This window comes from Mus caroli, chromosome 2 (assembly GCF_900094665.2).
Source record: "Mus caroli chromosome 2, CAROLI_EIJ_v1.1, whole genome shotgun sequence".
NCBI lineage: Eukaryota > Metazoa > Chordata > Mammalia > Rodentia > Muridae > Mus > Mus caroli.
The window spans coordinates 155,347,230-155,358,692 of NC_034571.1; the positions used below are offsets into that span (position 1 = coordinate 155,347,230).

General features: G+C 47.1%; 1 protein-coding gene across 1 annotated transcript in view; it reads left to right on the top strand.

Moving 5' to 3' along the window:
* Positions 1 to 622, top strand: part of R3hdml (R3H domain containing like) — an 11,110-nt gene extending 10,488 nt beyond the window's left edge. The window contains exon 5 of the mRNA XM_021156972.1: positions 332 to 622. Within this exon, the coding sequence (XP_021012631.1) occupies positions 332 to 464 (133 nt within the window). The 3' untranslated portion in view covers positions 465 to 622. The remainder of the gene's footprint in view (positions 1 to 331) is intronic.
* Positions 623 to 11,463: the final 10,841 nt, after the last annotated feature.

The window sequence follows — 11,463 nt, forward strand, 5'->3', positions numbered from 1 at the left end:
AGGGCGCCAGATCTCCTTACGGATGGTTGTGAGCCACCATGTGGTTGCTGGGATTTGAACTCTGGACCTTCGGAAGAGCAGTCGGGTACTCTTACCCACTGAGCCATCTCACCAGCCCACAGGCTGCATTTTTGTTCTTCTCTGCATCCCTATGGAGGATAGATCTTCCTCTGGGTTTGCAGAGAAAGAAACCAGGACTTATAGAGGTGCCTTGTGCAAGGTCACATACACAGCCAACCCCCAGGGCTGAAACATGGAAATCTGTGAAGGCTGTTTGCCCTAAACTCTTCTGTTTCCTAACCCTGTTTCCCTTGGGTCTGTTCTCTTTTAGGGGCAACTGGATCGGAGAGGCACCCTACAAGGCCGGGAAGCCATGTTCTGCCTGTCCTCCCAGTTACCAAGGCAACTGCAACAGCAACATGTGCTTCTCTGGGCTCAAATCCAACAGGCTCCCATGGGTCTGAACTGGCCCAATGTTATGTTGCCCCTAGCTGGACCTGACCCTTGAAAGATTCCTCCCCAACGATGAGAGGAAGAACAGGAATTGGGCAGCCCCTACCATTCTTTATAAATGTCTTTTCTTTAATGTCCTGCATGCATTAAAGGAGTCTCCTCTTCCTTCCTTAGTAACATCTTTGTTCTCTTGGATATCTAGAGAGATATGCATTTTTGTTCGTTTTTGTTTTTCAAGACAATGTCGCTCTGTGTTGACTACATTGGCCTTGAACTCAGAGATCTGCCTGCCTCTGCCTCCAGAGTGTCGGGATTAAAGGCTTGCACCACCATGCCTGGCGAGATCTGAAGTTTTCATGTGGCTGGTTATCTCCAGCTAGGGCAGCTGGGAACAGAACAGGAAGCTTAGTTTGTGACTATCAGGCTTCCATCCCAAGACTGTCCACCTAGCGAAAGGCATTTACGGAACAGTCTCAACCCATAGCTCAGCGTTGCAATACGTGCCTGAGAAACACTGCACCAGCCCTGTGTCGCCATAGGTGGCGCACACCTATGATCAGGAAGTAGAATCAAGAAGTTTAGCAGCTGAAGGTCACCACCCTCGGCTATTAGAGCACAAGTCCTAACTTACCTTTTTTTTTTTTTTTTAATTGTGTGCACATCATATCCCCACCCTTGGTACATTTTCTAGAACACTCACAGAACTCAGGCTTGTTTCCTAGCCTAGGAACTTAAGGACACTGAGGGCTAAATTCACACTTCTTTGACCTTCCTGGAACCTCTCCAAAGATACAACCGCAAGTTGACCAAGGAGCTATTTCTGCTTCTGTCTTTCTTCCCTACAGCATTCCGTCTGCCCCAGTCTATCTTCTGATTACTCCACCACTGCACTCTGTCGCTCTCTCTGTCTTCCCTCAAACCATGTGCCCTGCTCCATCTTCACTTGATCCATCTGCCCTGAACCATCTTCCTTCGATCCATCTGCCCTGCTCCATCTTCACTCGATTCATCTGCCCTGCTTGGTCTTCCTTCACTCCAGCCCTGCCCTCCCTCTGCCCTGCTCGGTTCCATCTCTAGTTTTCCATCTGAGGCTCTACTAGCTGGTTTTCTCCTCGTTCTCCCTTGCAATGTCATTTTCATTCCAATAAACCATTTCCCCTCTCTCCACCCCATCTCACCCATAGATCATAAAACACAAAAGTCCTTTTGTCTCGAGGGATAGTAAAAATCTCCCCCTTCAGACCTTGCCCTCATGCTGGGACCCACTCCCTGTAAGCTAAAGAAGGCTCCATTCAAAGAAAGTGCCCAGACTGGACAGAAAACCCACCCCTTCCCACAGAGCCTCTGTGGAATCCTGAGTCTTCTTTCTGGTCATTTCCACCCAGGCCTTGACTGGTGCTTGTCACTCTCCCCGCTTCCTGCTACCAACACAGGCCTTTGATCCTGGGTGGTGGCTCTTGTTGGATCTCTTTAGCTTGGTTGAAAAGGGGGTGAGGGTAATGGGGTTCCCCTGGGAACAGGAAAGGGGGCAAGCCCAGTAGAGCAACACAAGGCGTAGATATTACTACTCTACTTGGTGGAAGAGGAAGGGTGAGTGTTGACTTCCAAATTCTGGAAGTGAGTGAAAAAAGGAGCTCCCAAGGATGCAGCCGCATGTTTGTCATCTCAGATCAAAATCCTCCCCGGGGATGGCAGTGTTAAAATGTCCCTCCTGGGCTGGGGACATAGTTCATCTGGCAGAATGCTCACCTAGAATGCAGGAAGCTTTTGGTTCTGTTCCTAGCATCTTGTAACCCCCCTACCTGTGATCCTAGCACTCAGGAGATGTAGGTGGGAGAATCAGAAGGTCAGGGTCATCCTTGGCTTCAGAGAAGTTTCAAGATTTCCTATATATCCTTCTCACGCACGTAAATACCTCTCCCCACTATCCATGTCAAAGCAGATTTTAAAAAAAAGATTTAGCCGGGCGTGGTGGCGCACGCCTTTAATCCCAGCACTCAGGAGGCAGAGGCAGGCGGATTTCTGAGTTCCAGGCCAGCCTGGTCTACANAGTGAGTTCCAGGACAGCCAGGGCTACACAGAGAAACCCTGTCTCGAAAAACCAAAAAAAAAAAAAAAAAAAAAGATTTATGCATTATTATTAATAAGTACACTGTAGCTGTTTTCAGACTCACCAGAAGAGGGCGTCAGATCTCATTACGGGTGGTTATGAGCCACCATGTGGTTGCTGGGATTTGAACTCAGGACCTTCGGAAGAGCAGTTAGTGCTCTTACCCACTGAACCATCTCGCCAGCCCCAGATTTTTGTTTTAATGAACTTATTTTTACTTTATGTGTATGAGTGTGTTGACTGCCCACATGTATGTACATATGTGCATAGCTTGTGAGTTTGGCACCTACAGAAGCCAGAGAGGATATCAGATCCCCTGGAACTGGAGTTATAAACAGGTATGAGCTGCCACGTGCTGGAACCAAACCCCTGGATCCTCTGCAAAAGCAACAAGTGCCCTTAACTAGCGATCCATCTCCCCAGGCTCCTTCAACCATAAAGGGATGGTTGAATCCTAGAGAGGTGAGCTAGAGGAAAGGATGCGGTGTGTGTGTGTGTGTGTGTGTGTGTGTGTGTGTGTGTGAGAGAGAGAGAGAGAGAGAGAGAGAGAGAGAGAGAGAGAGAGAGAACCAAAATCACTCTTAGGGAATCCATCAGGGGTATACTAAGATCCTATCACTGGAGCCAACTGATGGCACATGCTTTTCCCTAATTCCAGCATTCAGGAGATAGACAGGCAGATCTTGTAAATTCAAGGACAGCCTGTTCTACATAGCAAATCCCAGTCCAGCCAAGACTATGTAGAAATCCTGCCTCAAAAAACAAAAACCAACCAACCAAATAAACAAACAAAAAACACCCCAACAACCCAAGATCCCATCACTAGAATCATGGGATCGGGGTTTCACTGGAGAACACAACAAGGGCTACATAGATGAGGACCAGATTCATTGAGGGCCCCCACTGAATGCTGAGAAAGAGCAAAGAGCTATTACGATATAGAGGTAAAAGTTGTGATTGGCTTGAAACAGAATGGTAGCCCTGGAAGGGAAAGCAAGTGAACTGAGGAGCAATTAAAGGAGCTGTAGACACGGTGCCCATGATGAAAGACCATGAGAAGGCAGGCTGGTAGTTTACTAACAGGGCTCTCAGGGCTGACCCTGACTCTGCCTTCCCTGAGAGATTAACCTGGAAGTGGCTTGAAGAGTGCTCTGGAGGGAGAGACTGAGAGAGTGTAGCTGGTTTTAGAGGTGGGAAACCCACCATGGGAAAATTACTGTAGGGAAGCAGGAAGAACTTAGCAAAAGGATCACCAAGAAAACAGCAGAGCTGGGGTCGATTGCTCCTCTGAGTTTCAAGTTTGTCATGTGACCAGTGTTTTAACCTGTGGTGATCTGGATGGGCTGCCAACGATTTCTGGGAGATCCAACCATGGGCCAAATGAAATGGGTGTCAGCAAAAGAAACAAAACCGAGAACCAGGTGGTAGGTTGTCATGTGTGAGAGGTTTAGACCAGACTGCAGGAGTCCACAGTGGGTTTCCCATAGGATGGAGAAGGAGGCCAGCAGAAGGCTATACCACTAGCTAGCCCATCTCAAATAGCATCCACCCTTAACTGATAACATGATTATGGTTCATCTCTTCCATTAGTCCTCAAGTTCCATGTAGAGAGGGTGAAATCTGCTTGGCTCATTTCTGTCACCGGAGTTTAACACAGAACACCACGCATAGTAGGTACTCAGTTGACCCATGAGAGGCGTGGTGGGCTAGCATGGTGATCCCAGTTCTTTCTCTGCACCCAGTGTGAGACTCCAGGCAAGCAACATCTCTCTATGCATCAATGTTCTTCATTTATTTACTTTTGGATTTATTTCAGTTTGTGTGTATTATGTGTATGGGTGTTTTACCTGCGTGTATGACTGTAGACCATGTATGTGCCACGTGTCTGTGGAGGCCAAAAGAAGGTACTGGGTTTCCTGGAACTGGAGTTACAGATGGCTGTGAGCTACCATGTGGGTGATGGTAATCAAACCCAGGGTCCCCAGAAAGAATAGCCCACGATTTTAACCACTGAGTTCTCTTTCCAGCCCCCGCCCCCCAAACTCCTTTGGCTCAAGGCTTAATTAATCCAAGCAATGCCTATGTTCAACTCCCAGCATCTAGGCTGGTATGCAATAAACTTAGCTCTCCACTCTCCCTCCCTCCTCTACCCCTCCTCTGACTTCCCCACTTTTTCATGCACTCACCGCACCCATAGTCCAGAGCCATAAAACTCCACCCATCACTGACTCTCAACAATTCCCTAGGCCCTGCTGCTCAGCCTCCTCTCTCAAGTTGGAAGGCCGATGTTTCCAAAATCTGGCTTAAGAGTCCCCTAGCTCCAGAATCCAAGATTGGGCCTGAGGGGACCTCAGGTCTAGCCGGGTTGCTGTTGCCATGACAAAAGCATGACAATCACCAGCCACAGGTTCCCTAAGTGACTGGTTACTCTTTAACGTATCCACCCACCTTGGGTGATTAGAAGAATCAATAAGATAACCGGGCGGGGTGGCAGCTGGCTGTGCTCACTGCCTTCCTGGTGGACTGGCTCCCGGTGGCCCCTTTGCTGCTGTGTGTGGGCCCCTGCTCCTCCATGCCCCCCAGTGTCCAGCTGGGTACCCTTGGTCATGGTCAGTGTGAACGCGCCCCTCGGGGCTCCAGTGGCGAGTCCTTATGGTAAGTAAGGCCAATCTCTGGGGCTGGGAGATGGCTGGACGGGGTAGGACCACGGTCAGGCTGGGGAGGATAGAGGACGACAGTATGTTTCCGATGGACTCCAAGACCCTCCAAGGGTTCCTTTAGAATGACTGGAAGGTCAGCAGATGCTGGGCCTTGCTCAGGTCCCTGACAAGGGGATGGCTTGTTCTGGGAAGGGTGTGGGAAGGACTGGGAAGGGCTGCAGGAGTCTGCGGCAAGGGCTTTGCTCTTTTTGAGGGGGAAGACTTTTCTGAGAACCTACAGCCAGGGAATCATTTCATGATTCTATAGAAAGGAAGGGTTCCCGTACAGATGTTCCAAATCCTCTGAAAGCGGTGCTGAGCCTATCAATGTAGCCAGATGGGATGGGACCTTGGTGCATGAACCACAGGGACCACATGTTGGTTCCTCCGTCCCTCTGTGGGGATGAACTTGAAATCATTACCCCTCAGGGTCTAAGGGAACTGAGTGTGATCTTGCATTGGGTGTGTGAAGCTGGGAAAACGTGCTGTCCATAGACCACAAAGGCTTCGGTGACCAGCAAACTGGCAATATATAATGAAATTGGAATATGTAAATTAGAATGATGTGTGCCCAGATAGAAAGTCTCTGATAACGAAACGGATGTAGTCCTGTATATGTACACACAGGTTTGTATTTGCATAGAAAATTCCTTGGGAGGATGCAGAGAGACTGGTGAGGGTTTTGTTTCTGGGGAGAGAGATCCAAAAGAATGTTTTTCCTCTTGAAGCACATTCTAGATTAAAAAAAAATAATAATAACTTGGTCCATTTCATGGAGCTAAATTACATGTGCACACACATATACAGAACCTAGCCCCTGGGGTGCTGTGCATGTTGGTTCTGTTTCTTGTTGTGGGACAATCATCCGAGGCAATTAGTGTTTCTGTGCTTCCACTGTTTTTAACATGAAGACAAAGTTGGAGTTGTGGATATATAAGGGGTCACAGGTTGTAAGTAAGGCTCATGACATCACACAGACTGTGAGGGCTCAGTAAATATTACATAACAGCATTCTTTTTAAAAATGTGCTCACGGAGGCCAGCGCACCACCCTCAGGAGTCAGCCAGTCCTCTTCTTCCATCCTGTGGGTCCCAGGGATCGAACTCGGATCATCAGCCTTGTCTGCAAGTACTTTTACCCACTGAACTGTGTCTTCTGCCCCTTGATATCATTCTTAGCTGAGGCTAGATTGCCAGTGTCTTGTCAGAGACCAATCTTCTGACTTGTCTGGGGATTCTTCACTTTGACTCACCAGTAAGCAGGAGAATGTGACACAGAGGACACCCAAACGTGAGAATCAAATGGCCTGGGACCCATCCCATATACCATAGGTGTGACCTTGGAAGAGTCACCTCCCCCTCTCAGGCTACTTCCTTTTTTGTAAAACGAGTTGATTTCACTGAAGTAGAGATTACAGGAGCATAGTTAAAGGACTAGAGGTACTTTAATTCATAGTTGTAAGACTTGGTTGAACCCATGGCCAGAGGAAATGGCTCTGGAACGGGACACCACATGGCTTCTGCAAACTATAACCTTTCCACTAGCATAGGCTAGAGGTGAAAAAGAGGCCCCACAGGGTCTTCCTAAAGGATAAAGTACTAAGAGCACTCAATAGCATCTCTATGTCTCCTAGGGCTATACTTAGGAAGATGTCCGTATGTCCCTTCTTTTCAGATCCTTTGCAGTGCTTAAGAAGTGCTGGTATCTAACGTAGAGTTGCTGCCATATATAGATGGGTGGTTGGGTGGATGGATGGATGGTTGAGTGAATGAGTGTATGTATAGACAGAAGTTTGCATGGATGGATAGTTATATGTATAGATAGAAGGATAGATGAAGAACAATAGATGAATAAATGGATGGATGGATGGATATGTGGATAAATAAATGGTGGAGTAAATTGCTATATGAACAATTGGATGGTTATATAGATAAATAAATGGATGTATGGATAAGTGCATAGTTGAAGGATGGATGGTTGGATGAATGGATATATGGTCAAGTGGGTGGGTAGAGGGTTGGATGAATGGATGGATGACTTTATGGATCATTGGATAGAGGAAAGGATAGATGGTTAGATGGGTGGATGGATGGGTGATGGATGAATGAATGAATGGATGGTTGAATGGTTAAGGGGATAGTTGGATAGACACATAGTTGGGTGAATGGCTATATGAGCAGTTCAATGGTTAGATAGTTAAATAGGTGGATGCATGAATAATTGGATGGATGATGGATGGTTGGATGTGTGGTTTGATGGCTGGCTGAATGGGTGGGTAAATGGCTATATGGACAGATGCTTGGATATATGATTAGATAGTTAAATTTATGGATATATGGATAAATGAATGGATAATTGAATATATGTGAATATGTATGTATATATATATATGAGTAGATAGATAGTTGAATGTGTATATACATGTGTGTATGAGTAGATATATATGTATGAGTGGATAGTCTGTATCTATTGTCCCATTTAATGGGCATACCAGTTATGCAAAACAAAGAATATTGTTATCTCCAAGGTGGGCAAAACAACAACAAAAACTAAGGCTCAGGATTTTAAAAAATATATATCTGACTTGAGATACGATGTAGTCAGCTGTTGCCAATCCTCTTGGCCATGCCACATATGTGATTGATCAGAGAAAGGGGGCTCCAATGGCCAGAGTCAGAATATGTATCTCCCGTAACAACAACAACAGCAACAACAACAACTACAGAATTGTCCCTGGACAGTGAAACATTTTCAGTGGTGTGTGTGTGTGTGTGTGTAGAGGTGGTGGTTAAAGCACCCCATTTTATGATAAAAATAAGTTGGCTTGCATCCCGGTTTTTCCCTCTTCAAGCTGTACTATGAACTTTCCAGAACTTCTGAGAATCCATCTGTAAAGTGAACCAGGGAAACCTGCTGAGAAACTCAGAAAAGTTTTTATTCTGACAAAAGAAAAAAAAAAAACTACTTAAAAGAAAAAACCAAAACCTTCTTTTGGGGACAACAGTGGCTATTCCTGAAGTTAGCGCAGCAGAGGCTGGAAACGGCAGAGACAGCAAAGGGCGGGGGCTCTGCAGATCAGGGAAGGAGCACGTGAGTGCCTAGACTTCTGCACGTCCAGCCTGTCCACAGCGTGTTTGATTTTATCTCCCATGTACTGTCTCTTGGATCAGATGTGAATTGTAACATCTGTCCCCTGACTAGACTTAAACTTCAGTAAGTCAGGGATGATGGTGGCTTGCTTGGTCTTGTTTGTCGTATAAAGTCTCACACAATTGACAGACACAATTGTGTGTTGGATGAATCCATCAGGACAATTTTTGCAAACAGCTACATAACAGTGACCCTCAAGGCCAGCCAGCTGTGAGTACTTCCTGACCTTTATATCATCCTCTGCTTGGCTTTTGTACCTTGTGTCTGTCCCAGTCTAGAACCAATGTGGTCCAGCATCAGGCGCCATGTTGCCTGTTAGAGATCTGAGGCTGCAGGAGACTGGAAGAGTTCCCCTCAGCACACTGAGGGGTTCTCTTCTTTCTGTTTTTTCACTACTGTCTCTCAATTTAAAAAAAATCAGGTTCCCCTAGAAATCTCGCAGCACACTTTGCTCAGTTCAGGAAAGCTTAAAGCCAAGGTGGGAAACAACAGAGGGCTAAGGCTGCCTTAGCCCTGCTCCTCTCTTGGGCCCAGCACACTGTTGCTCCACACTGTTCTATTGCAGGTTTCTGACCTCAGCGCTCTCTGCATGTTGGCTGGGTAGCTGTCGCAGAGGGCTATCCTGTAGCAGGATATTCAGCACCATCCCTGAATGCTGCTCTACTCCACAGAGGCCAATGATGCTTCTGCCCCATCAGCTGAAGCCACTGAAACCTCTCTAGATTCTAAACAGGTGTATCCCAGGACACGTGTCACATCCATGTGTTACATGGCATCAGGAATAGCTACTGGGACAGGGAGAATACTGGGACTCATGGATTGGTGTTTGCTTTAGGTGCCAGGGTCTAGCTCCCAGCTGACTTTGGAGCTGTTCTGGACAACTGTGAGGATAAGAGGCTGTGATTACATGCCTTGTGTGCTGATCGAACTCCCAGCTCTGTTTATTTCCTGTCTTTGTTTACCTTGATTATTACTTTGTCCCCTTAGTAGTAATCATTTCCGCTACTACTCTGTTCTTTTTGGGCTAAATCTGTATAGTCTGATTTTCTTTTCCTTCTATTTGCAAGATTTATGTAAGAGCTTTCTATAGGGTAGGGCTCTATGTAGTCTTCGGGGAGGCTAACTGAATGGAAGAATCAATGGAAAGATAGATGGAGGGATGGAAGGATGGAGAGATGGAGGGGTGGAGGGATGGAGAGAGGGAGGGGGACGAAGGGAGGGGAGATGAGCAGTAGAGCAGCCCCTGCAAATGCTTACAGGACAGGTAAGGAGAGAGGAGTCATTTAGCCACCAGACGACAGGGTAATAGACCTGTTTTAAAGTGTCAAATGAGCCCCATTTTTTTCCATGGGATAAAGATCCCATCTTTTGACCATTGGCAGCAACCTTGGCTCAGAGGTTATTGTCAGAGGCACTCAGCGTACATGGATTTCTCACTTAAAGCCATGCAAAGATAGGCTCTTCCCTTCATCCCTCTGACTGATGCTTCCAGGATCTTTTTTTTTTTTTTTTTGGTTTTTCGAGACAGGGTTTCTCTGTGTAGCCCTGGCTGTCCTGGCACTCACTTTGTAGACCAGGCTGGCCTCGAACTCAGAAATCCGCCTGCCTCTGCCTCCCGAGTGCTGGGATTAAAGGCGTGCGCCACCACGCCCGGCTGCTTCCAGGATCTTGTGGGAGATCTTATCTTACTATGTAGTCCTAGTTGGCCTGGACTCGATATGTAGACTAGGCTGGTCTCCAACTCACAGAGACCCACTTGCTTCTGCCTCTGGAGTGCTGGGATCAAAGGTGTACATCTCCACACTCAGTTTAGAATTTTACTTTGTAGCCCAGGTTATCCTGGAATTCACTGTATAGCCCAGGCCGGCTTTAAACCTGCAGCTTTAACCCCTGCTTCTGTCTAGTGGGTGCTATCAGGTGTGTGCCACTGTGTCCAGCTTAGATTCCTTTATCTGTCAAGTCAGTCTTGGGTTGAGCTAATGAAGCAAAACAGGTACAAACCATAGCATGTTTTGTGGCTTTGAAGAGTGATAGGCCCAAAGTTAAATAGAGACGCAGATGCTAGCCAATGATGGAGTCATGTCCAGTATCTATGGATGCTTCGACCCTTTCATTTCCTCCACTCTCCCAACCTCCTCCACACATCTCTCTACCTTACCTTAACATGGAGGAAGCCTCTGTGATTCAGGGTCACAAGCCTGGCTGCATGTGGAAAACTTTTGTTTTCTGTTTTTAATGTGTGTCCATGTGTGCGTGCATGCACAAGTGCGTGCATGCACGACTGTGTTTATGTGGTCTCGCACATGCATGTGTGTATGTGTGTGTGTGCATGTGCATGTGTTGGGAGTGTATGCCTGAGTACCAATGATCACTGTGGGGGTCAAGGGACAAACTTGGGTGTCAGTCCTCCCACCTTGTCTGGGTCTCTGTCATTCACCACTGTTTGTCCCCAGAGCCTCTGGGGAGTCTTCTGTCTCTACCTCCTTGCTCACCCATAAGTTGGAATTACAGATGCATACTGCTTCAAATGGTTTCACATGGGTTCTGAGGACTCAAACTCCAACCCTTACCCATTGTACGTTAAGTGCTTTATCCACGGAGCCATCGCTCCAGCTCAAGGGAGACTTTCTTAAGCTCTACACCTGGAGGATGAGGGCCTCCTGGGATGGTCTCTATGCATCTGTCCTTTTTTATTGATGTCTGAGTGTGACTTTAGGCATCCCGGTTAGCTGGGATTTGGAAGCTGTTGCCTCATTTCCTCCCGTGTATCAAAGCGAGGAGTGAATTCCCAGAATGCATCCTGTTTCCGCCGTAAAGCCTGGGCAGCCACCCCTACTCTGTGTTCTCTTTCATTCCTGTGTTCAACAACTAGTTAATGAGGAAGAGTGTGCCAGACACTCTGCTAACCACTGGGAAGGTTTAGCAGGCATCATCGGGAGGGGAGGAGAGGAGAAGAGAAGAGAGAAGGTTCCAGCTGAGGAGACAGCTTTACAAAGGTCCAGAGCCTGGCTGCCCACTGCGCTGACTTTATCAGCACTTAGCAGCGATGGA